General features: G+C 42.0%; 3 protein-coding genes across 10 annotated transcripts in view; 2 read left to right on the forward strand and 1 right to left on the reverse strand.

Annotated features, from left to right (window-relative positions):
- Window positions 1-15,078, forward strand: part of LOC122614284 (leupaxin) — a 25,634-nt gene extending 10,556 nt beyond the window's left edge. For 3 of the 6 annotated variants that reach the window (XM_043788831.1, XM_043788827.1, XM_043788832.1), the window contains exons 2-8: window positions 5,486-5,649; window positions 5,714-5,879; window positions 6,260-6,401; window positions 6,459-6,550; window positions 6,609-6,754; window positions 11,257-11,940; window positions 14,503-15,078. In XM_043788831.1, coding sequence (XP_043644766.1) covers window positions 5,486-5,649; window positions 5,714-5,879; window positions 6,260-6,401; window positions 6,459-6,550; window positions 6,609-6,754; window positions 11,257-11,940; window positions 14,503-14,769 — 1,661 coding nt within the window. In that variant the 3' untranslated portion in view covers window positions 14,770-15,078. Of the gene's footprint in view, window positions 1-832; window positions 935-3,563; window positions 3,747-5,054; window positions 5,225-5,485; window positions 5,650-5,713; window positions 5,880-6,259; window positions 6,402-6,458; window positions 6,551-6,608; window positions 6,755-11,256; window positions 11,941-12,218; window positions 12,867-14,502 lie in introns of those variants that run through there. The other 3 variants (XM_043788828.1, XM_043788829.1, XM_043788833.1) reach the window with 3 other exon arrangements.
- Window positions 15,079-16,065: 987 nt separating this feature from the next.
- LOC122612454 (peroxisomal acyl-coenzyme A oxidase 3) lies at window positions 16,066-24,059 on the forward strand. 3 transcript variants are annotated; one of them, XM_043786092.1, is made up of 6 exons: window positions 16,066-16,182; window positions 20,811-20,970; window positions 21,523-22,446; window positions 22,605-22,730; window positions 22,788-23,133; window positions 23,241-24,059. In XM_043786092.1, the coding sequence occupies exons 2-6, from the start codon at window positions 20,836-20,838 to the stop codon at window positions 23,789-23,791; spliced, it is 2,082 nt and encodes a 693-aa protein (XP_043642027.1). In that variant the 5' UTR covers window positions 16,066-16,182; window positions 20,811-20,835; the 3' UTR covers window positions 23,792-24,059. The 3 variants fall into 3 exon arrangements, with proteins under 3 accessions (XP_043642027.1, XP_043642029.1, XP_043642028.1); XM_043786094.1 differs by having other exon boundaries at window positions 16,172-16,186; XM_043786093.1 differs by having other exon boundaries at window positions 16,173-16,190.
- Window positions 18,410-20,344, reverse strand: LOC122612455. Its single transcript, XM_043786095.1, has 3 exons — window positions 19,434-20,344; window positions 19,132-19,327; window positions 18,410-19,067 (listed from the first exon to the last, which is right to left on the reverse strand). Exons 1-3 carry the CDS (start codon window positions 20,218-20,220, stop codon window positions 18,575-18,577), a joined length of 1,476 nt encoding a protein of 491 aa, XP_043642030.1. The 5' UTR covers window positions 20,221-20,344; the 3' UTR covers window positions 18,410-18,574.
- Window positions 24,060-24,077: the final 18 nt, after the last annotated feature.

Genomic DNA, 24,077 nt, shown 5'->3' on the forward strand with positions numbered 1-24,077 from the left:
GCTTATCTTACAAAGTGGGCCTTACAGATACGAAGGATGTTGGGTTGGTATACGACGCTGTTGAGAGCTTATCGGTAAAGCAGAACCCGTTTTACGACTTTGAATTGGCACAGGTCGGGGCCAACCGATTACTATTATATTATTGGTTTTACCAATAGCTAAACTCTTATTTAGTTTGAATATTTTTAAACCAATACAAACAATTGAGCAAAAGTATCGCCATCAGAGCGACCCAAACAAAAAGAATAAAACAAATCACTTAATTCTGAACAAAAGCCATAACAATTTGTGACTTTGTGTTTTTGTTGTTGTTATACAAATACTAATTTTAGTTTTCTTTTCAAAGTCAAGTGATTCATTCATTTCGTGAAACAAAAAAACCGGCAAAACACTCGGGAAATGAGTAAAAAGGCAAGCGCGAAAGGCATACGCCAGGTGGCGCCACCACTTGTGTGACACACTTACCCACGCAACAACAACAAGAAATGATCATAATTACTCAACACCTGTGCTTTGAAAAATATTTGTCTAATGTTCTAATAATCAATATTCTGGTATATACATATGTATATACTTCGATAATCCAAGTATAATCCTTTTATGTGTGTTCGGAAAGTATTTCAACAGGTTGTGATTAGAATTTAAAATGAATATTATAAAAAAATTATTTATAAAGCTTTTCCAATATGGAAAATTAGTTCCAACACAAATTAAGTATATTTTGCAAAAAAGCACCTTTTGGTACGAACTAGTGCATTTTTTCCAGTGCACAGTCGACGCTGCTGCTTCTTGCTGCTGTTGGTTGCCTCAACTGAGTGTGAGTGGCAGTGCCATGGCGGTGCGCGCAGCTTCGACGAATTCGTTGTCGAGCTTCTTGTTCAGTTGATTTTGAGATTTTGCCGAGGGAAAATAGTTTCTGTGCTGCTGCTGCTCCGTATGTGTGAAGTCTTTGCGCGGGTGTGCGGGTGTGTGTGTGTGTGCGGGAATTTAATTAAGGCAGCCGCAATCGATCAGCAATATCAACAACAACAAACTAAAACCGCAAACAAGCCGCCAAAATGAAAATCGAAAGTGCTCCCAAAGCGAGCTAGACAATACCAAAAAAACATGTGTACATACGTAGATATGTAACAATGTCAACAATAAAGCAACAACAGAAAACAGCGGAGTGCAAAAGGGAGAGCGGGCAACAACAGCAACAATTCAAATTCGCAACTGTTTTAGCTGCCTCTCTCACCGCGCTCTCTGCATCTCCACTCCACCTCGCTCCATCACTGCATCAAGTTGTCAATTGCAAAATTTCAACAGCTGTCATGTCCAGCTGCCTCCCTGCCCCCTTATTCCCCAGCCACTCTCTCTCTTTCTCTCTCTTTTCCTCTCCCACCCACCATCATTTAAACGAAAACCGAGTTTGAGTGCAACTCCGCCTCGGGAAAAAAAACAAGAAACTCACTCAGTCAGCTACTGCTGGTTAATTGATTTTAATTGCAGTTTAATCAAGCCAGTAGCTTCTGCCAATTGCATTCCTCGAAACTAATGTGTGAAATGTGTTCTTGATGAAATTCGCCTCGTGAAGCATCAAGTGGCTTATTGAGCATATTTTCTCGCACCCTGAGGAATAGTACAGGGCCCTCTCGGTATCAGCCACCAGTTGCAGTACTGTATATGCTAAAACCTAAGTGGTTTACTGAGAAGAAAATCTCGATCCTAAAATTATACCCAACTTCTTGAAATAATACAAATACTTCAAATGTTTCTGTTAAGTTGAATTTGATTTTTCATTTATTCTCTGTTATGTCAACCAATTACTAAGTGATTGCAGTATTTGCGTTAGTGTAAACCCTTTTATCTTCAAAACAAACAAACGATCTTAGGCCGATTTGAAATATTTGTTTGTGTGTTCCAGTGATTTAAAAAGAATCATTTCCGCCTCGGTACCATAAATTTAAAAATCCCATTCGTCTTCTTTGTCGGCTCTTCCCTACTCGTTGACCCAGTGAGGCGTGACGTTCTGATAACCCTGCCCTGTGCTATATATAGATGATCCCCCGCCTGTCTCATCCAAGCGGAGCATCCATGGAAATGGGAGTACGGAGACCCACATATGGTGCCTGGTGTCTGGTGCCTGTGCCTGTGCCCCGAGTGATTTGCTCGTCAACCACATGTTCGATCATCTCTCGGTTTTGGACTATTTTTAAAGATATTGCGAAATAATTTGGCTGATTCTAGCCCAATAATGCAAATGTTTTCGAATATAAATTCGGGCATCGCCTCTTGATCACTTTCATACGAACTTTTATGAATTCGCTTGCCAAAACGAATGAATCGCGTCACACCTTATTTTCCTTTATTCATACATATACTCGTAACTCATAATTTGAGTGGTTTTCAGCGGCTGAGTTTCCACTCGATGTTCTGGCGGATATTTCGCTTTTGGCATTGGCCCAGTTACAGGTGTGCCTTTTTCCGACTCTTCCCCAGACTTTTGAACTCTCGGGTGAAATGTTCGAATTTTGTTTGATTTATTTGGTGGTCTTATAGCTTAATCGCCTGCTGTCATGTCTTCCGGCTGTTTTAGTGTTCTTTCGTTTTTTGGGTTGTTCTGTTGCTGTGGGTGGGTCAAGTAAATGGCGTTAAGTGCGATTGTATGACAGCAGATGACACGAGACATCCAATAGATACTTTCGGCAGGTCTCAAAGCCAGCTTAAGCACCCTCAATCTAATGCTTTCTGCACACACAAAAATAAAACCAACTTCAAAACTGCTTAAAGCCAAAGAAAATCTATTTGTGGTTTTGTACGTAAATACTAGATTTTAAACATGCCATTAAACACAGATTTTGTAATATCATTACAAAATATAACCTAGATCGTTTAACATTTGGATTTTATGTGTTCCATTTTTATTATGCATAAATTATAAATAATTATGCATACATTTTACTCACTAATTAAATTAAAACAGTTTTTTCTATTTTATTGTCTAAATGCAAATGCTTCTATTTTTCTCCGTGCAATTTATTGCCGTTTTTCTTGGGTTTTCATGCGCTATTATCATGTTTACTTAGGCACTTCCCTTCTCCTATTGATCTAAGCTAAATTAGAGGCGAAAAGAATGCAAACAACATTATTTTGATCAAATATGTTTTCATGGGACGTACATTAAAGAAACACTAACACACTGGAAGGTATTATGGCATCGAGTAGATGCGATATTTCTTGACTTGGTGCGATTTTTAGCCAGTTCGACAAGTTCGTCCCACCTAAACTGAATCAAAAATTGTGTGTAGATGTTAGGTCCCCCGCTCTCCAACTATGAATGTGATATTCATATATACATACATATATATATAAATATATACATATCTATATAATCACCCTCATACTCTGTGTTTCGCTAGTTTTGGGCTGCAGTGTGGGTGTCTATTGCCTGACTTTGTTTGGCCCCGAGTTGATTGAGTTTTTGGTGCTTTAATTTGGTCAGTTGGCAACTGAACTTTCGGTTCGGTTGTTGTTGTTGCTGTTGAGCCGGTAAAAATATCTAACTAAACTACCGTTTATAGTGGTCCAGACAAAACGAAATTTTTGCATATCGGCAAACGAGTGACAATCAAGCTATACATTTCGATTCCATCGATTCTGGCCAAATTTAGTGCGTGAAATGTCTTCAAAATTGATATCATCGTCGTTCCACAGTTCGCCCCTCAGTGACTGTTTTAAAGTGGGCGAGTTCGAGAGACGTCTGGGTAAGTTTGTTCAATGGGAACAAATGGAGTGTGGGCGATAAAGGGTTAATAATGATGTTGATGAAGTCGTTCTTCAACGGGGGCCACGGGTCAAGTTCAAGTGCAGCTGCTTATTGTATCAGGTGTTTTAAAATAGATTCATAGTTCATCTCCAAAAAAAATTATTACATTTTAATTTGAATGTGCATATTAATTGGTATTTTTTGACATTATTTTTATATGTTTAAAAAATTGCAGTTTTTAATTTTTTTTTTTAACTGCAATATCATTATTTAACCACGTTTGCCCACCCGTTAAGTTTTAGTTTGGAAAATATAAGACATTAAAGAGATAAGCGTTTGCCCATATCTCAAATCTAAATTTTTTATTTACCCACTCTTTAAAAATAGTGTTTATCGTTGGCCCACCCTTAAAAAAGGATTTTCGTTTGTCCACCTGTTAAAACTAAATATTTTCAATTAAAAACGCTTATATATATGTATATATGTATGTACATATATGTATATGAATGCATGTATTTTCTCTAAGTTCTGGCGCCAATGCCTTGGGATCTGCCAACGGAAACATATGTACATATATGTACATATGTATGTATGTATATGTAAAATTGCGAAGTATTTTTTTTTGCATTAAATTGGCATAAAACGTGGGCAAACAATCTTATTGCGATTTAAAAAGAAAACGGTCAATAAAGTAAACTTTTTGATTTTCGAATTGCCATATCTTCAAAACTGGACGTGGGTATAAACAAACGAATTGGTGGGCAAACATGGGCAAACGATTCCAGTTTTCAAATCTTAAAAATTTGATTTTACTGAATCCAGCATCTTTGACCTTGCTTATACCCTTTGTTTATATAATAATAATTGAATAATTTGGCTTACTAGATTTGTTAAGCAATAAGGCAGCAGTTAGAAGTAAGTGCTTCCGACCCTAAAACGTATGTTAATTCTTAATCGGGATCACTAGCTGCCCCAATTGAGACTTGTCCGTTTGTTTGTCTGTCCGTATGAAGGTCGAAATCCCGAGATTAGGCATACGCATCCAGTTACAATGCAGTAACAGTAGGTTTCGAAACGTTGCACGCCTACTATAATCTTGAAACAGATACAGATGCGCTAAATTCTAAAACATGATAAGAAATGGTTCTGTCTTCGAGCTCGAAACAAGCTTTTTCCTTCAGTTATATCAATTACCCTAGACACAAACCAGAGAGAAGACCCATTAAGTAATTGTAGGCATTGCGATATCGCTCAAGACAAAAGAAAACAAACAAAATGTTATCAGAAACTTTTGCTGTGCGATATGTTCCAGCAAACGAAGGCAAATGGAAACGGAGTGGAATCTCCGTTTAGTTAACAACGGACTATGCGTCAGAGGTGCAGTGACAGGTGCTAAAAGTTTGGAATTTAAATAGAAAATACCTGCGACCGAAAGAAGAAGTGTTATGGCCAACTATGGGGATTACGACAATCTGGGTATTGATTCTCAAAATTTGATATGCAATGTGAATATGTACACGTGTGACAAAATAAAACGATTTCCGACTTAAGTCCAGCGTTGAGTTATCAAAAAAGAAAATAAAAAGCGTCATATCCTAAAAATAAATTAAAGTTAGTTTCATTTGTTGAACAGCGTAACCGTTCAAATGTTTTAAATAATATAAAAAGTTTTCAAGACCAAACTAATGCTAATTTGTCGTTTAAGATATATAATTGTTTCACCCTTCTTCATTATAGATGCTCTATTAGCCGACCTGCAAAACAGTGTGCCAGGCCAGCCGCAGCAGCCTCAGCCGCAATATGGAACTGTCCAGCCCAAACACCAACCTCTGCAGCAACAGCAGTTTGTGGATAACACTCCAGGTTATGGAAGTCTCAGGGGCAAAGCCCAGCCTCAGGTGGTGAGTATATAATATTACAGATCATTTGGAATCAATACCAATTCGAATACTCTCCTTATTGTAGTATCAAGAGCACTATAGCGTAGAAACACGCTCCCCAACGGCAGGACATGATTTTAATGGCTCCTCCACGACTTCAGGATACGTTAACCAGGGATCTCTGCCACGTCAGGCGGCGGGAGCAACCACAGGACTCTCAGAACTGGACTCCTTGCTGCAGGATCTGCAGAGTAAGGAAAATTCCAACGTTATTGACGATATAGGGACCAATGTCAATGTTATATGCATATGCATTACTGTCCATTTGCTCATTTAAGATTTTGAGTTAAGTTAGGAAAGTATACTCATACCTCCCCGTTTTATTTTTTTTAGAAATCGTTGTTTTTATGATTTGTACATGAATAACTCTTGTTTGTCAAACTCGAGTGATTTATAACACTCGCCTCTTTGTACAAAAACGTAGTCAATCTCTTAAACCGAATTTTGAATTTAAAAGCATCTTGTAACTACATATGTATACAATTATGTATTGTTTTATTAATGACAATCGAAATCGCTTGATTCAAATTGTTTTTGTATATCATTAATTGGTTTTTTGTTGACTCCCTAGAAATCGATGTACCGGTCAATTACAGTACTCCAGTTTCAAAATACAATACGATGAATAGTTATGCCACCGTGGAGGAGCGTCCTACGATGGACAGCCTGCTGAATGAACTGGACAATGCTCACATCTATGCTGTTCCTAACGGGTAAGCAGATCAAAGTAGAGCCAATCGCGGTAGAACTAACTCTTCATCTTTATTTAGATCTGCACATAAATCTCCGACGCCAGGACGCCATGTCACCATCACCGTTCGGGAAACGAAGACAGAGAAGCTGACGGGTCCTGATGGACCAGGTAACTACCAGCTAACTAACATATTTAATTATGGACTAACATGTTCTTCCTATTGCAGTTGGTACTGTCGAGGAACAAGTTGTGCAGCAGAAGGACTCTTATACACCCAACCATGCTGTTCCGGGACAACAAGTGCATCAGGCCTATACGTCGCAGGCCACCAAGGAACTGGATGATCTGATGGCTTCACTGTCCGACTTCAAGGTAAGTTGTTCGACTACGGTTTCCATAAGGGCCATATTTTGGTGCTGTCTAACAAAATAACGCACACGGAAATATGGTTGAAATCATTCTGATAGAGATATTAATAAAATATCTTCTATGTACCATAAGCTACGGAGATATGTTTAGTATCCAATGAATGAACAATGATTACAGTACAATGATGAAGTACAAACAATGCTTGCTTTATTATGACCTGTTGGCAATTTAAGCTTTTTACTTACATTTATAGAAGAAAACATATCGATTCGATTTCTAAGTTGAGTTTACAATTTATAGAACTAAAATTGATTGTGCTTAGTGCTTTCCATCGCAAAACTAAAAAAAAGTTTTGACAGGAATATATTGCAATATATATATATATATTGGACTAGTAGATAAAGATCTGCAAGCAGCCAAACGAGTACTGCATGATGCAGATAATGCGATTTTAAAATGTGGAAACGAAGATAAATAAACTAGATAGATAAGTTAAACTAAACACCATTTATACATTTACGAATTCATCAAGCATGTAGGCGACAGAATTTAGCTTAATAGCCCTTTCGCTCCATATGGGTCACAAGAATCCTTTATTTCCGTTGTCTAGCTTTTATAGTTCCCAAGTTCTTGACGTTTATTCACTCTTCATTCTGTTAAGTACTTTTCATGACTAACATTTATCATTCGCTTAAAACATTTAACTTCTTTGCTTTAGTAATATTTTGTAATATTGATTTATGAATATTGTATTTGTTTCTAATTAGGATATGCATTAGGCATCCTTGTCAAGTATTTAACGAAAACCATTACCAAAAAATATTATTTATCCAATCTACATATATGGTTTTTTATTAAAACGCCATCTTAAGTGTACTTATATGTAAATTATAATGTAAATTTTAGGTAGAATTTTGTAAAGAGCACAAATGTTTTCACTTTTTTCACCTGCCGTAGGGACACGCTCACTTTAAAAGCGTCAAAACAAATTGCATGTGGCCGAAGTCTCCCGTCCCACTTTTCAACCACCCGATCTGGTTTTCTACTATGTATTTAACTATTTTTAGCAAGAGACAGCCCATTGCTTGGTTTAGTTGTGAATGGTAATAAAGACCATAAAATGAATCTATTTATCATCGCAAATCGTCTGACGCAAGGCAACCGAGCGAGTCTAATGACACCGCCGATCCATAGATCCCATGCCCATTGAAGATCCCTTCGAGAAGTCGAAGAGCATCCGAGAAAGATCTTGACTTTGACATCTGCCAACGCAATCCGGAGGTGGATTTCGGGGGATACTTTAATGGGCCACATAAATTGATTGGTCTAATGAAATCTGATTATGATGGCGAGGGACTGTCACACGATTTATTGCACACGGCGCCAAGACATTTTAAGTTTTCCCCAGAGCAGCATTTACACAGCCAAGTTTATTTTATATTCTATCTGTACCTCATTAGAGCATCAATCAATTTGGGTGGCAATCGAGTAAACAAAAAGAGTATTTTTCATGCACTGCACATCTTCTCAGGATATAAAAACAACAAAATATTGTTTCCGTTCAATTGGACTAGCCTGGTTCTCTTTTATAGCGATGTGTCCATTTTCCTTCCTTCACATGTCCGACATTTGTTTTTAGAACTTTCTGACATCTTGAACAGAACGCCTATATAAATGATGTATTTCAGCAGATGTCTTTCGCGTTTATTTGGTCTTTTTGCGCCACTTTTCCGTTTGTTTTTTATGATCTTGTTTAATATATTGCAGTGCGTCTGCTCCCTTCTTCATTCCAATAAATTTGGGTCAAGGTTGGCCACAGTCCTTTGCTCAGTTCGCGAATGGAATGGAATGCATAAATCTTCGAAAAGAAACCGAAAAATGTCAGTAAACGTAAATGAATAACCCGAAGGTGTCATTACAATCTTATATTTTTGAGTCCCTCAGTTGATAACCTAGTGGAATATACTAGAATGGTAAACGTTTCAGTATATAGGACATAAGAAAGTGCTTGAATAAATTCTTGCGGCCTAACTTAAAGTAATTTATTGCGTTATTTCAATCCTTAATGTGACAGTTCGTAGCGTTTCTGGTTTAATGCTTCCTAACATTTTATGGGTTTTATAATTAAATCAAATATTCTGAATGCTAAATCACCTGAATGTTTACGAAATATCCACTTCAACCAATTAAACGAGTATCTGAGACTTGACCTCTTGTGCCTAAGAATTGCAAAATGTCGGCAGGGAATGCCGCGAATTGCCAGCTTGTCGCCAAGGTATTCGGGTTGCATTAATTATTAATTAATTACTAAGTGAAAAATATTTTTGCACACTTCTTTAATTTTGTTGGCAATCGATTCGATGGCCGTCGCAGTCAAATTAGCAGACATTCGTGTGGGGAGGAGGTGAATGGATTCTTTAGACTTCGAGTAAATTGCAATTCAATGTCATTGACGAATGGCAGGCGTGCATGCGAAAAGTATACTCGTATATGAGAGGTCGGGCCTGTTAATTATTTAATATCATTTTCAATTTTCCGCCAACGAGGGTGGGCGTGGGAAGGGGGCAGAGGGCGGGGCAAGGCGTGTCCGTGACTTTTGTTGATATGATAAATATGAAAATTAAATAGAAAAGCCTCTTGGTCCCTCGTTCTTTTTCTGTACATTTGGAAAGCGGGGGAAAAATAAAATACAAATATATTCGGATATAAACAATATTGCACACGGCCCGTCGGATTTTCCCGGCGCTTTTCCTACCCACACGTACACTCAAAACGCACAGTTAGTCGTACCCCCACTCCCACCCCCATCCACGCCCCCTGGTCCCACTTGTCAACGCGATTTCCACAACGCCGCTTTTGCTATAGTTTTTCATTGCAAATCATTTGCATGGCTATTTTCGAAAGCGTTTTTTATTATATTTTCTTTCATTTCTATAACCCAAGCGATCCATTTAGCTGTGGGTGTTTCAGTGTGCCTGATATATTCTCTATATTTTTGTTTGCGCTTTCATTGCCACAATCATCTGGCGTTCAAAACCGCATTCGTATTCACATTCTCCGCCCATTCCTCCATCCTCCTCCCCGTCTCATTCATTGATCGAGATTTCCTCGCTGCCAGCTTCCTGTCCCCCATTTCATAATCCCTCGATTTCCCACCTTTTCCCGATTTTCCCCCGTTTATTGGCCACGACTGGAAACGTGTGCCGAACACTCGGCTGCGCTTTTTATGGGGAAATCCTGTTGACCAGCCGGTCGATGTTCATTTTATACTCCATGCCAAACGACGATTTCAGCGGACCGACTGCGCTGTGTACGATTTGGTCTTAAAATAGCCAATGAAAATATTAGAATAAGAAAACCTCGCCAACGCTGAAGCCAATGAAAATTGGTGCGGCAAGCACAACAGGAGCGGAGTTCCGATGGACAGGGCGGGAGGGTATACATATATCTTGATAACTGTGGGGTTTATTTGATTCACTAGAAAGCCATCGCAAATTATAACTATAGTAGACGCCTTCTCTTGGTGCGTTTCGTCACTACGATGACAGCCGTCTACTCTGATAAAGTTATCCCAGACTTAATAGATTTAAAAGATTATGAATATGTTTTCCATTTTGGGTCTTTAATACACTGCTTAAAGTAATCGGGATTGGTACTATTTTATAAAAAAATGTCTTTCAATTTTTATAATAGGGCTTAAGAAGGTTTCTCCAAATTAATTTTGAATATTACATTTGTCCAGGGAATAAACTATTTTCCGATTTCGTTCGTAAATTCCTAACCAAGTGTAAAAAAAATGAAAAGGTTAATGATTATTCGCGTAGTGACGAGCGTCTACTAGTAATAAAGAAATTAAAATCTCCTTGTCCGATTATGTTAACCGATAGAAAAATATAAGTAATAATACATTTAGTGAAGACAGCTAATTATTAAAGTAGATTGTGTACTTCCCCTTTTTAATACGAATCCTCCCCTTTCCACAACAAGAGGCCGCTTAATTAGGCGTCTACTTAGTTAGGCTGAAGCAGGCAGCACCCGAACACGCCCAATGAAAATGCAGAGTTTATGAAAGAAAAATTGAATATTGAAATGGAGACTCGACAGACAAGATCCGCACAGAAGCAGTAGAGAACCCCTTAGCCGCCCACTCCTTTCGTTCTTCGGAAAACGTTCTTTCGTATTTTTGGCAATGAACGAAAACTACGTCAACGTAGAAGAAAAATGCTTCGCATATGAGGAGAGCGTCGTGCGCAACGAGGTCCACATACACACAGATATATTGCTATATAGTTCGGTCAGGAGAATCTGTGCGAAGAGGAAGAGAAACATTATTTTTGATATTTTGATTTTTTTCGTGCTCGGTGGCGGCGGCTAAAAGCAAAAGTTTTTGTGCTAGCGCTCGCACAACTTTTGATTCAGTCGAGGCAAGCACATCGACGTAAGCCCACCGCGACAGGATCCCAAGGATATACCATGCTAATTGGAATTGTTATCCATTATTCCAGGTTAGCAACGGAACGAACGGCATCGGGAACGGAAGTCATCCGCAACAGCACTCGTCGACAGTGCAGCACCAGACGGTAACCGACTACGCCAGACCAAACAAGGGTAGCCAGCAGGCGCATCTCACCCAGACGATCGAGGAGACGACCATCGTCGAGGACAGTCGCGAGGATCAGTTGGATTCTATGCTAGGCAATCTACAGGCCAATATGAGTCGCCAAGGAGTCAATACCGTGCAGAAGGGCTGCTGCAATGCCTGCGAGAAGCCCATTGTGGGCCAGGTGATCACAGCCCTGGGCAAGACTTGGCATCCGGAGCACTTTACGTGCAACCACTGCAGCCAGGAGTTGGGCACCCGCAATTTCTTCGAGCGCGACGGCTTCCCATACTGCGAGCCGGACTACCACAACCTGTTCAGCCCGCGCTGCGCCTACTGCAACGGCGCCATTCTGGACAAGTGCGTCACCGCGCTGGACAAGACCTGGCACACGGAGCACTTCTTCTGCGCCCAGTGCGGCCAGCAGTTCGGCGAGGAGGGATTCCATGAGCGCGACGGCAAGCCGTACTGCCGCAACGACTACTTCGAGATGTTCGCCCCGAAGTGCAACGGATGCAACCGCGCCATCATGGAGAACTACATCTCGGCGCTGAACTCGCAGTGGCATCCGGATTGCTTCGTCTGCAGGGTACGTTATTCTCTCATATAGATATGCTGGTCAGAATTAATGCCATTTTTGATTCATCGTTTCAAGAAGGAGTTGTAGAAAGGTCTTTGCCACTGACACATTTGATTCCTTTATATGGATTTCTATATCCATACCTATTTATACTTACACATACCATTGGGAATCTAAATGTGCCAGTACAGCCTACCTATTTAAAAATGCGTTGCATTTTCGCCCCGCTATTTCTTAATCATGATTGCTTAATTTAATCGTTCATCCTCGTCACATTTACACTTTAGGATTGCAAGAAGGCCGTTCGCGGCAAGTCCTTCTACGCCATGGAGGGCAAGCCCGTCTGTCCACAGTGCGCGGGCGTCGATGAGGAGGAGTAGGAGAGATCCACAAGCAAAAGCATCAGCAAACTTGTTGCTGAAGTTCAGCAGCCAAACGAAAATAGCACCCGGCGGCGGCGGCTTTGGATACATTCTGGTATCTAGCTGCGTGCCACTTTTTTATTACCAGCGTCATGAGGAGAGCTCGCGGCCAAAACAGCTGCCCGCCGTCCGTCTTGGCTATTTTCGTTGCGGGTCTAGGAGCAACACAGCAGCATGAACAACAGCAACATGCGCAGCAGCAACATCTGTGGCAGGCGCAGCAGCAGAGCCCTTTTGAACCCCTTTCGCTCGCCCAGCTGGCCCGCTCCTTTTGGGGCAGGTGCCGCTGGGGAAAATGAGTCGCAAGTCCCTGAAAAGCAGCCCTCTATGATGGTCTTTTTGCCCGCCCCTGTCCCTGTCCCTGAACCTGAACCCCCGACTTGTTGAACTTTTCTATGCACTTTTTGTAGGCTAAGTTTATAGGTACTTTTTAAATTTAAAATCATCATGAAAATGACCAACAATATTGTAATTTGTTTTTGTAAATAAAATTGTAATAATTACACATTAAAACAACCAACCAAAATACAAAACGAACAACCAACAAAAGCAAGCAAGAACAGAAAGGGGGAGTGGAATAGTTGAAAAGTGTTCGCCTCTTTTCAAGGTGGCGGCGACCTTCGGGCGGAATCAACCCACCTAGAGCCACCCAACCAGACCTCGTGTCAAGGTCAGTGTCAGCGCGCTGGCCTTGACACATGTGTCTGTTGCTGTCCCACCTCCGCAGATTTGTGTTCTTGATTTCTGCTGCTTTCTATCCGGTTGATAAACAAATTACAATATTGTGGATTCGATTTTCGATTAGGGAAAGCCATAATTCCTACCAGCCTAGACTATTTTCGTTGCTGACGTTGTAGTCAGCATTTATATGCTTCGCATGGAGCTCGGCTATATATCTGTCTATAATGGACATAAGATTCGCACTGTTTATTGCTGGACTTTAATGGGCACCCCGGGTGTTAATTGGTTGATTGGACTAACTAAATTTAAGTTGATTCGTCAATTTCAGTCGAAATAAAGCTAGCTAGTTAGAATGTTTGTCCAAAAATAGCTGAACTATTACAATGCGAGATTGCAAACACTCTTTAAATATATATAAGACACATAATTGAAATTCTCCATTGAGTGTTGAAAATTCGTGCCTTATATATATTTGCTTTTTATTTTTAGTTCATATCGGTATTGATTATTTGGCTTCATCATTGTTGCTGTGCTCCACTTATGGTTTTGCTTTCGTATAATCAACAAAGGAGAAATTATGAAACGGCTTAGGGAAATTGTTGCACCTGTTGTTTGTGGATTGATTGATTTGTATGAGGTGGTGAAAAACGAAAATAGCTTTTCCGCCGCAGATATCACGTTCTCAATGATCCTTCGTTCCATGTTTCAATCGCTGTTGCCGGTTGGATGATATTGTCCCCTGCCACCTCTCCACACCTTCAATAGCCCTTGTTTTTGGAAGCTGGCCAAAAGCGTGCGCAAAATGTTATTGTCTTAATACAATTGTTGCTGTTCTTGCTGCTGCTGTTGATATGTTTTTCCAAAAGCCCCTGAAAAAAGGAAATACAAAGAACGAAATGGCTTTGCCGCACTTTTTTCATATATTTATCATATTTAAATTTCACCGAATCTTTTTTTTTTAATGTACAATCTTTGTTTTCCAATTAGCTAGACACCGTGCACAGTGGGTCCCAGGGTACCAAAGTCCTCCGTTCGTCTCGTTTTTTTCGATTTAACTGAATTTTAATTAGGTATTTCAGGCCAGGCGTAAAATTTTGCACAGCGAATATTATGTTGTCGGCTCTCGATCGGTTTGCTGGTCCGTCATGCTATATGGCAACTAATTTATGGTCGTAATTAGCCCCAGACAGAGGCTGCACCGCCATTTGGCCCATAATACATCATTCTCATACCTCTCCTATATTTCCGAAGCACAAATGATCATACATACAATTAAAGATCAGGACAGTGCGGTTCTGATCTTGAGGCGCAGTAAACATTTCAAGTGCTTATATACTGCGATTATTATTCGGTTATTTAGTTCTGGCTAAAAACGATTAACCCTGAGTATTCCTAGAACATCTTTAAGCTATTATAAACATTTTTTGTGTTCAAAATACTTATGAACCTTTGATTTTATCACTTACAGGACTGCCGACAGCCCTTCCAGGGAGGATCCTTCTTTGATCACGAGGGCCTGCCGTACTGTGAGACGCACTACCATGCCAAGCGAGGATCCCTGTGTGCAGGGTGCTCAAAACCCATCACCGGACGCTGCATCACGGCCATGTTCAAGAAATTCCACCCGGAACACTTCGTCTGCGCCTTCTGCCTGAAGCAATTGAATAAGGGCACTTTCAAGGAGCAGAAGGACAAGCCATACTGCCACACCTGCTTCGACAAGATCTTCGGATGAATTCGCAGCTGCCAAACTCTAGTTACGCATATAATACTGTTTTTTATACGACTTACGAACCCAACCCCAATCCCACACGCACAAGCCCCTATACCCGTACACCTACTTACTGTGCATCTGTGCTTTGTATAACCGAGTCAATTTAGTAATTTAATTAACGCCATCCGAGCAGGATACGATAATAGAATGCGATCGTAATCAATTAGCAGACACTAATCCTAATCAATAATGTTGGTCACTTTGATATTGCTACTCGTTCGACAAGAAAAGACCATAGAACCGAATGATAAATAAATAAGAGAAACCATATTCTGTATTTTGTATTTTGGGTTGCCTACTTCGCGGGTTGATTTTCTTCTTCACTGCCGATAAAGCCGAGGAAAAACGTTGCCTAATCATTTGTTTACGTTTTCTGCATGTTTATGCTCATTCAAAAACGCGACACTATATAAATACTGGTGCATACTTTTATGATGGAAAGCTTATGTGACTTGGCCGAATTTCAGTCAACTAATACAATATTCATGATTTATAAGCCTATGATCTATGTATAAATTATTTTTCTTATAAAATCTCTCCTAGATAATGCAAAACCGAAATTAAAAAGTTTAAGGCCAAAGACAGTTATGATAAGCTCGATAGCCGGGACTCAAACCCGCGCACAGTTCTCTGCTCTGTGTATCTTGTATCCGTATCGCGCATTACCATCTTCGCATCTCTCCCACTCTCATTATCCGAGTCTCGTGGATGCCGTACTCACCCACACAGCTGTAAACGATGCCGGCCGGTTAACAACTGCTGCGTTGCCTTCTCGCTCTGGCAACAGCCACTTGACATTGAGGCAGAATTAGAGGAAGAAGAGGAACCTGGGCCAGCTCTCATCGACCCACTTCGCACACCCCACCACGACCCCCGACCACCCGACCGCTATTCAGCATACATCCCCAGGAGAGAGAGAGATGGGGTACACGGAAAGAAAAGTTATGTCGAGAAAGAGTAACGGAAAACAATAGAATAAGTTGCATGACTAATAATACTAAATATATAGTAAAGTCGGCCTACTTGTGCCTTTCTTACCTCTCGCTCTTTAGAAGTATGCAATATTGCGTGTAACAGGTAGACCACATCTCGCACCAATCGTGTCGCAATTAAAAAGTGTCCGATTCGATAACCATCTGTTCATTTTCTCCCTGTGCATGTGGGACTCGCCCCTATGAAAGACCGTAGGGTTCCCATACTATGAGTGCCGTGAATCAGGCGGCGTTATTCTCGCTCTTCCGCTCATTCACTTTCCATCAGTTGGCCGTGTCGGTTCGTTTTTTCCCCAATTCTCCAATTCTCGCTGCCCGATTCTCGATTCTCTCGCGGTCGTGTGCCGGTTGGTGTTGTTGCTGCTGTTTAAATTCCGCGTTGGTGGGTGTGTATGTATAATTTTGGATTAATTGCCATGGTCTTATGAGCTCAGCTGGTTAAAGTTTTCAATTTTCGGATCTGGCCACAGTGAAATTTCATCGGGAGAATACGTGCGAATAAGGGCGGGCCCAAAGACGCGCTACAGGTTGGCGGCTCGCACACAGATGCATCGAGAGCATCTCTCACGTGGCCCAGACCCAAACACAAACCCAAATTTTCCAACTCCCATTCTTTTCACGAGCCTCTCTCCCGCCTTTTGGGCCCCAAACCGTTTCTACCTACTTGTTGTTTTCGCGGTGATGTAATACAGGCAGTCGGCAAACTGAAACCGAGTCCTTAGCCAAACAAGTTGCGTACAGGGTGTGCTGGCGGTGCAGTGAAAGCTCTGGACACCTACCCGTTATAAGCGACAACATTTTATGTCCATCCTGCTTATAGCCCCTATATGAATGTTTATCAGGACCGTAAAATGTAATATAGTGTTCAAAGATAATAGAAAATCAGTGAGTGGAGTTATTCCCCTTTTCTGTTTATAGTGCCTTTGAGCTATTACTGATGTATATAATGTTTTATAATGTATATTCCCGTCAATACAAGTATAGTCATTAAGGGATTCAATGCATAGTTGTGTTCTACACTTAATTACAGTCTTCAACAAAGTTCTTGAACAAAGCCTTTCACTGTACGCGATACCAGCCTCAATTGCGCTTGATTTGGCCACAATGGAGGCTCCTCTGTGCCGGAGTGTTGATTGTGCGCTAATTTGTCTGGGAAGTGTTTAAATAAGAGGGAAATTAGCTGCTGCACATTGCATTGTAATTCATTTAAAAAAGCCAGTGGGGCGACCCCACTTGCCCAATTTGATTGATTCAAAGGGAGTCGGTATACAAGTATGTTGTATATACAAAAATAAACGGGGGCTATTTTCATGTTCAAGGTTGACTCGCTATAGAACCCACATCCAAACCGGGTGGTTGGCCAACAAATTGTGACAATTTTGAACGGCACGCAATGGCGATTGGGTGGACTAATGGGTTTCGCCCATTACATCCTCACCTGGCCACAAATTTCTACCCGGCTTATCACGTAAGCCGAAAGTTTTGCTGCCACTTGGCTGGCCAGCTGTTCAGTGCTGCTCCAACTGCCGAAACTCTTTATCAGTTTTGCGTTTCTCCATCGCTGTTTTTGGGTTTGTTTAGATTTACATACGTATGTCCCACATCAAGCACATTCATAATTTCAGTTCCACGGGACTCGGGTTATCGACTACCATTTCCGCTTAAAATTCTAACTTATTTACTTTTTCAAAGCGCTGTGACATTGTTCTCTTAAATTGTCGAGTGCAAGCAAACAACTCCGAGTGAAGCGTGGTTTCCTCGTGATTGCGCAAAAATTTAGATTGTGCGGACTCATGGGTGCGAGTACATATCTGAGATTGCGAATTGAGTTGTGCTAATTAAGTGAAGCACTAAACATTTTTAGAAACCCATATAAACTGGTTTATTGCTGCTTGATCGCCCATTTCGTCAACGAAAAGTTCCCGAACCTAGACAATAAGAACTTATCACTGCGAATGTCGCGTTGCGGGAATAATTATTGCTAATTGTTGTAGTTAGCTGGAGGTTGATACCGAATCGTCCATTTGCAGTCGCTTTTATTTTAAATGCAAATGAAACTTGCTTTCCTCCCCCCTTTTTTTTTTAGAAATTAAAAGATGTTTGGCCTTTTTTGCACCTGGTTTTTAATATTTTCTTGAAGAATTACGTCATATATAAGCCTTTTTTCAAACATTCATTTTTTAAATTAAGTATACACACTTGTGTTGTTAATGACAAATTGATATTAAAAAGTTATTGCGGTATAGTAACTGACTGTTTGAACTTTCCCTTATCAAATACTTGCGATTGCTCAGAACCAACAGTGAAAGGTTCATCTACAATTTTGATCCATAATTGATTATAAAGATAAGGCGGTAAACCCATATAACTAAATCAGCTATAAGGAGTTGTATGACACTTCACAATTATTTATATATCCCCTTTGCATGTTCCCGTTTAGAATACTTCATTACCGCAAGATCGATTTATGTGCGTACCTCCATGGGAATGACTCAATTAATGGCTCAATTAATTCTATTTATATATTAGACATCTATAGGTTTGCAATGCAGCCGAGTGCGTGTTCAAATACCTGAGATATCGTGAGTCAATAAATTCATGCAATACGCTCAGAAGCTAATTATCTTCGATATAATTATACACTCAGCCGTTTATGGCATTGATTTTAGGCATTGGGTAAATATAATGTTTTTACCTCAGATGAATGAGTGAATAAAGATCAACTGAAAGCCGAAGAGGAATCAACATTAAAATTTCATAGGAACAGAGCCAGCTTAGATGTCTCCCTCAGCCAGTTTAAATGTCTTGAGGTCGACATCGTCGTAAGGTGCCACATCGTGGCCAGGGTCCTCTTTCTCCTCATCCAGCAGACAGTAGATGCTATCCGTTTCCTGTTTGATAATCTCGTCACCCAGTCGCTTCCAAAAAGGACGACAGCGGTTCTTCCACTGACGTAGGTTGAAGAAGGCGCAATATCGAGTGGTAGAAGACTTAAGCATGGCCATGTAAAGAGGTGTGATTTCATCCGCCATTAACTTGGCCTGTAGGTAATTGGCCATCTTGCGGCTATGCAGATCGTTAAAGTCCAAGTAGATGCGCTTGGCGTGCTCATAGCACTTCTTAGCTATGCTTGTCATCTGTGTGTCCTTGGCGAAGATCTTGCCAAGGTGCAAAAGTATCTCCGCCTCCAAGTCCCGGTGGGTATAAAGTCGAGATAAACGAAGAGCTCGCTTATAACACGAAATGGCCTTCTCCACGTGCTCAAAACTTTCGGGTAGGAAGGAGTTATGCAATTTTGGATGATCTAATTATTACTTTATAACCCACTTACATCTCGGAGCATTGTCCCTGGAACAGGTAGTACTTGATGTTGAGCTTAACAAACCGGTATTCGGTGCAGGCCAGGATCTGGGTTTTGATCTGGTCCAGACACTGCTGAGCCGAGTTAAAGTTACCGATCTCCATCAAGAAGTAGGCACGCTCCAGAAAGGTGTCGCAGAAAATCTCCATGTTCTTATCCCTGCCAACTGAAAGAGTGGTCAGTTATAAATTTCATAATAAAAAGTCAAGTCTTTTAATGGATCATTATTTAAATATAGTTATTTAAGATGTTTTACCGAGAATCGTACTTACTTTCTGCTATAAGGACCGTGGCCCTTCGGGCCATGGCTACCGCGTCTTCGGGGTGCTGACGCACAATGGACTTGCCCTGGATGAGGAGCTGCTTGGCGAGATTCTGGGCCACCAGCTCGTGGAGCGTGAGGCTGCCTGCGGGCATTCCCACCTCGGCGGTCCACACGTGACCACGCACCAGATCCATGGCAATTTGTAGGAAATTGATGGCCGAGGTTCGCTGACCCGTGTTCACCAGATACATGGAATAGATGTAGTAGATCCGAGATATGTATTCGGCGGCCTCCCGCTCCTGGCCAGCAATGTTGCGGCACAGCGAGATGATGTGCTCATTGAGGGCCACCAGGGCGTATGCGTATTTCTGACGATACGGCTCCAGCAGCTGCATGGTCTCGAAGAATAGGCCAAAACACTGTTTGAGACCCCGATGCTTGTGCAGGCAAACGGCCAGTTCGGCATCCCGGAGTCGATCCACCATTCCGTAGAGCAATTCGGAATCATCGGATAGCCGTTCCCGGATATTAAGGCTCTCGAAAAGTGCATTCTCCTTGGTGGCCAGGCAATGGAGGAACTCCGGCAGCATGGTGCATCCTGCCCGGCGCAACTCGTCCTCCAGAGCCTCAAAAACTGGTCCCTTGATCCGGCGCGCCTGGTCGTAGGTCAGTGGAGTGATTGCTTGCCTTATGGTCTCGCGATCAAAGTTAATCTCTCGAAAATTTCGATGCGGTAGATTGCGCTTCACTTGGCGCGTAATGCGCACCACCTCATTTTGCCACTGAAGGGACATGATCTTGTATCGGGTTAAGGGTTATACATGAAATGTATTATTTTCAATTTATTTTTGTGGCTGTTATGCTTTGAAGTATATTTATTGATCTGCTTATGGTGACTGAGAAATCATTTGTAAGAGTTACTGTCCTTTGTTATAGCTAAAAACAAAGGTAACTTGATTATTTTAAAACCACTTATTTACTGACAAATTTCAAACTACATTCAACAGATCATTAAGTTTTAAAAGCACTCTTTTTGTTATACTCTGTTCCCATTTTGGGCGTGAAACTAACTAAGACCATTCACAGTGGTTTGAAACTTCTCTTTGTGCGTATAACAATAGTTTGATGAGAACAGTGTTCGCTAAACTGTTTAGCTGGCGAACAGTGGCTTTAAAACCAACGCCTCTTGAGGGGTTTCCTTTCTACGGCTTCAGTCGTTTGCACGCTTGTAGATAAAACAGTTCGAGTGCCCCACTTGTTGACTGGGTTGTCTGGTTGGTTGGGCCATTTAAGCGTTTGGCTTAGATCGCAGTCGTTCTATAGTCTCTTGGTTGTCAACAGCTCTACTGATCCGATAACATTTCCATTTTCTTTCTTCTTCAAGAAATCAAATTAAATAAAATCACGCAATGGCCAGCGAGGACACAAGCTTTATTCCCGATCTTCCCAGCGGTGGACCGTTGGCCGCCTACAGAAAGAGGGCCAATTTTGACTGGAAGCGATTGCGACTGCTATTCGAAAAGGAGCAGGGATTGCGAATTAAGGTAAGTGGATGGCTATCTCTAGGAAAAAAACCTTGATGGAATATACTTGCATGCTTGCATCTTACGTAACAGCTTATTATATCGTTGAGTTATGGCTTACGTCTTTAGAGTCACGAAAGTAAATTGATGACATTATCCAATAACTTTTAGTTTCTTATATTGAAAGGCGTTAAAAAAACACGTAGAATACATTTTTGTTGTACATTATACATTAAACTTTTACTTTGGATTAAAGTTTTCAAATGTATGTACTCGTTACTCGTAGAATAAAAGGGATATACTAGATTCGTTGAAAAGTATCTAAAAGGCAGAAGGAAGCGATTCCGACCGTATAAAATATATATATTTTTGATCAGGATCAATAGCCGAGTCGATCAGGACATGTCCGTCTGTCCGTCCGCCTGCCTGTCCGTCCGTATGAACGTCAAGATCTCAGGATCTATAAAAGCTAGAAAGTTAAGATTCAGCATGCAGACTCCAGAGAAGCAGCGCAATTTTTGTCGATTCATTATTATTATTACATACTTTGTTGAATATATCCTTGTTTTGTAGTACAAAGTGTGGCGTCGTCTGGAGAATGACCCCCTTTTTGCCCACCCTTCCCGGACACTGCCCATGGACGAGCAGAAGCGTCTGTGCGCCATGCAGGTGAATCGCATGAAGCACCTGGACCTGGTGCCCAAGGAGATCGAGAACCTGAGCTTCTCGGCCAAAACGAAGTATCTGATGTACATCAACGAGGCGTTGGCCTGCTACTCGCCCAGTTTATCGGTGAAGATAGCTCTGGGCGTGGGCCTATTCAACAATGCCATCCGTGCCATGGGAACCGAGAAGCACCAAAAATATATAGAGGCAGCATGGAATCGGGAAGTGATCACCTGCCTGGCCATCACAGAGCTGTCGCATGGCAGCAACACGAAGAGCATCCGGACAACGGCCACCTATGATCCGACCACCCAGGAGTTTGTGATCAATACCCCGGATTTCGAGGCGGCCAAGTGTTGGGTTGGAAACCTGGGGAAAATGGCCACGGTGGCCATGACTTTTGCTAATCTCTACACAGCTGATGGCCAAAATCATGGGCTCCACGGCTTCCTGATTCCCATTCGCGATCCCAAGACACTGCTCTCATATCCGGGAGTTCTGGTCGGCGATATTGGAGAGAAGTGTGGTCTAAATGGCATTGACAACGGATTTGTGGTGTTCACCAACTACCGAATTCCCCGCGACAACCTCCTCAATCGCACCAGTGACGTGACTCCGGAGGGGGTTTACGAAAGTGTGTTCACCGAACCGGGTAAAGTCCTTGGGGCGGCCCTCGAGAGCTTCTCCGCCGGACGCATTGGCATAATGCAGGAATCGGCCAATACCTTGTGCAGTGCCGCAGTAATCGCAGTTCGATACTCCGCAGTGAGGAAGCAATTTGGCCCGGAGCGTCACGGCGAGGAAATGGCTATTCTGGAGTACCAACTGCATGTAAGTCGAGCTAATTACCAATTGAATTAGTGGGATTATCTTGACCAGAGTACTCAATATTCATCCAATATTGCAGCACAAACTTGATTGCATTATCTACGTTATAATATATTTCTGTTATTTAAATGAACATACGTCTAAATCCATCCCATCCCCAGCAATATCGCATCTTTCCCTATCTGGCGGCTGCCTGCGTTCAAAAAATCGCCACTGAAGAGCTGACAAGCACTTATATGGAGATCATAGCGCGTTCCCAGGCGGATTCCAATGGATTTGATGTTTTGGTGGGTTGTCTTTATATTGTGTATCTAATAACACAACTAATGAAAGCAATATTTTAGACACAGAATGCTGCGGAGATCCACGCCCTGATCTCGTCGTCGAAGCCTTTGATTACCTGGGCAGCACGGGATGCGATTCAGGAAGCGCGAGAAGCCTGCGGAGGACACGGCTATCTGGCAGCAGCGAAGCTTGGCCAGATGCGCACCGACCACGACCCCCTGTGCACCTATGAGGGCGATAACAATGTCCTAGGACAACAGGCCTCCAACTGGTTGCTGCGCCAGTGGAGCGCCAAGGAACTCGAGACCCCCATTGGCAGTGTGAAATTCCTGGAGCAGCGTAACGAGTTACTGGCTCTCAACTATGCGTCCTTGGTGCAGAGGACTCCAATAACCAGCTGGCAGTGTAAGTAGATTAAAGTCTTATGAGCTATTACCTTAGTTGTGGTAAACTAAAGTAAGGCATTGTTAAGGTACTACGAGTGTTTGACTAAAAAGTTCCTTTTCCCTTAGTCTCCCTGAAGTGCTACGAGTGGCTGCTGTGTCACCTGATGGCCAAAACCACGGCTCACATCGATGGCCAACTGGCGGCGGGAAGCAGTAAGTTCGAGGCGAGAAACAACTCGCAGGTGGCCGGAGCACGGGAACTGTCCCTGGCCTACGCGGAGTACTATGCTCTGACGCGCTATGTGGACCACGTTAGTACACTGACTGTGGAGGCGCCGTATGCATCCGTACTCCACCTGCTGTTCGACGTGTATGCCATGTGGCTGCTGGAGAAGCACATGACCACCTTCTACGTGGGTGGCTTTGCGGCTGGGCGGGATTTCTCGGCTGCAGTGCGCCAACTGCTGCTGGACAGCTGCCTGAAGCTGAAGGACGTGGCTGTGAGCGTAGCGGATGCCATTTCGCCGCCCGATTTCGCACTGAATTCGGTCATCGCCCGGGCGGATGGACTCCTCTACGAGAACTTGCAGAACGAATTTATGACCAATGAGGGGGCGTTCCAGCGACCCTCCTGGTGGCGTGACGTAATCATTCCGCAGGCCCAGTCCAAACTTTGAGGATTACCACCGAGTTCTCAACCTAGTTACCAAGTGCCTGACTTCGATACTGAAGCGTTCGCTTGGCGCGTAGTAAACCGAGTTAAATTGGAATTGGTGTTGCCTCTTGATAATCAGGTATAATGGCCAACTACATTCGCATTGATCCTAGTGAAACGTTTTTTAATCATATACCAACTATAACACACATTCGAGTACTTTAAGATGAAATCTGTTACTAGATTACTGTTAAACGAGTTGAAATTAAAGTATATATGTATATAAACGAGTTAAATTAGTTTTGAAT

The sequence above is a fragment of the Drosophila teissieri genome, chromosome 2R, assembly GCF_016746235.2.
Source record: "Drosophila teissieri strain GT53w chromosome 2R, Prin_Dtei_1.1, whole genome shotgun sequence".
NCBI classification, from domain to species: domain Eukaryota; kingdom Metazoa; phylum Arthropoda; class Insecta; order Diptera; family Drosophilidae; genus Drosophila; species Drosophila teissieri.

Excerpts from the sequence above, each read along its gene's own strand:
- LOC122612455 (XM_043786095.1), bottom strand. The coding sequence starts at position 20,220 with ATGTCCCTTCAGTGGCAAAATGAGGTGGTGCGCATTACGCGCCAAGTG. Across the intron at positions 19,328-19,433 it reads CACGGTCCTTATAGCAGAAA|TTGGCAGGGATAAGAACATG; the intron begins GTAAGTACGATT and ends CCACTCTTTCAG. Across the intron at positions 19,068-19,131 it reads CAGGGACAATGCTCCGAGAT|TTTTGAGCACGTGGAGAAGG; the intron begins GTAAGTGGGTTA and ends CCTACCCGAAAG.
- LOC122612454 (XM_043786092.1), top strand. The coding sequence starts at position 20,836 with ATGGCCAGCGAGGACACAAGCTTTATTCCCGATCTTCCCAGCGGTGGA. Across the intron at positions 20,971-21,522 it reads AGCAGGGATTGCGAATTAAG|TACAAAGTGTGGCGTCGTCT; the intron begins GTAAGTGGATGG and ends CTTGTTTTGTAG. Across the intron at positions 22,731-22,787 it reads CCAATGGATTTGATGTTTTG|ACACAGAATGCTGCGGAGAT; the intron begins GTGGGTTGTCTT and ends GCAATATTTTAG.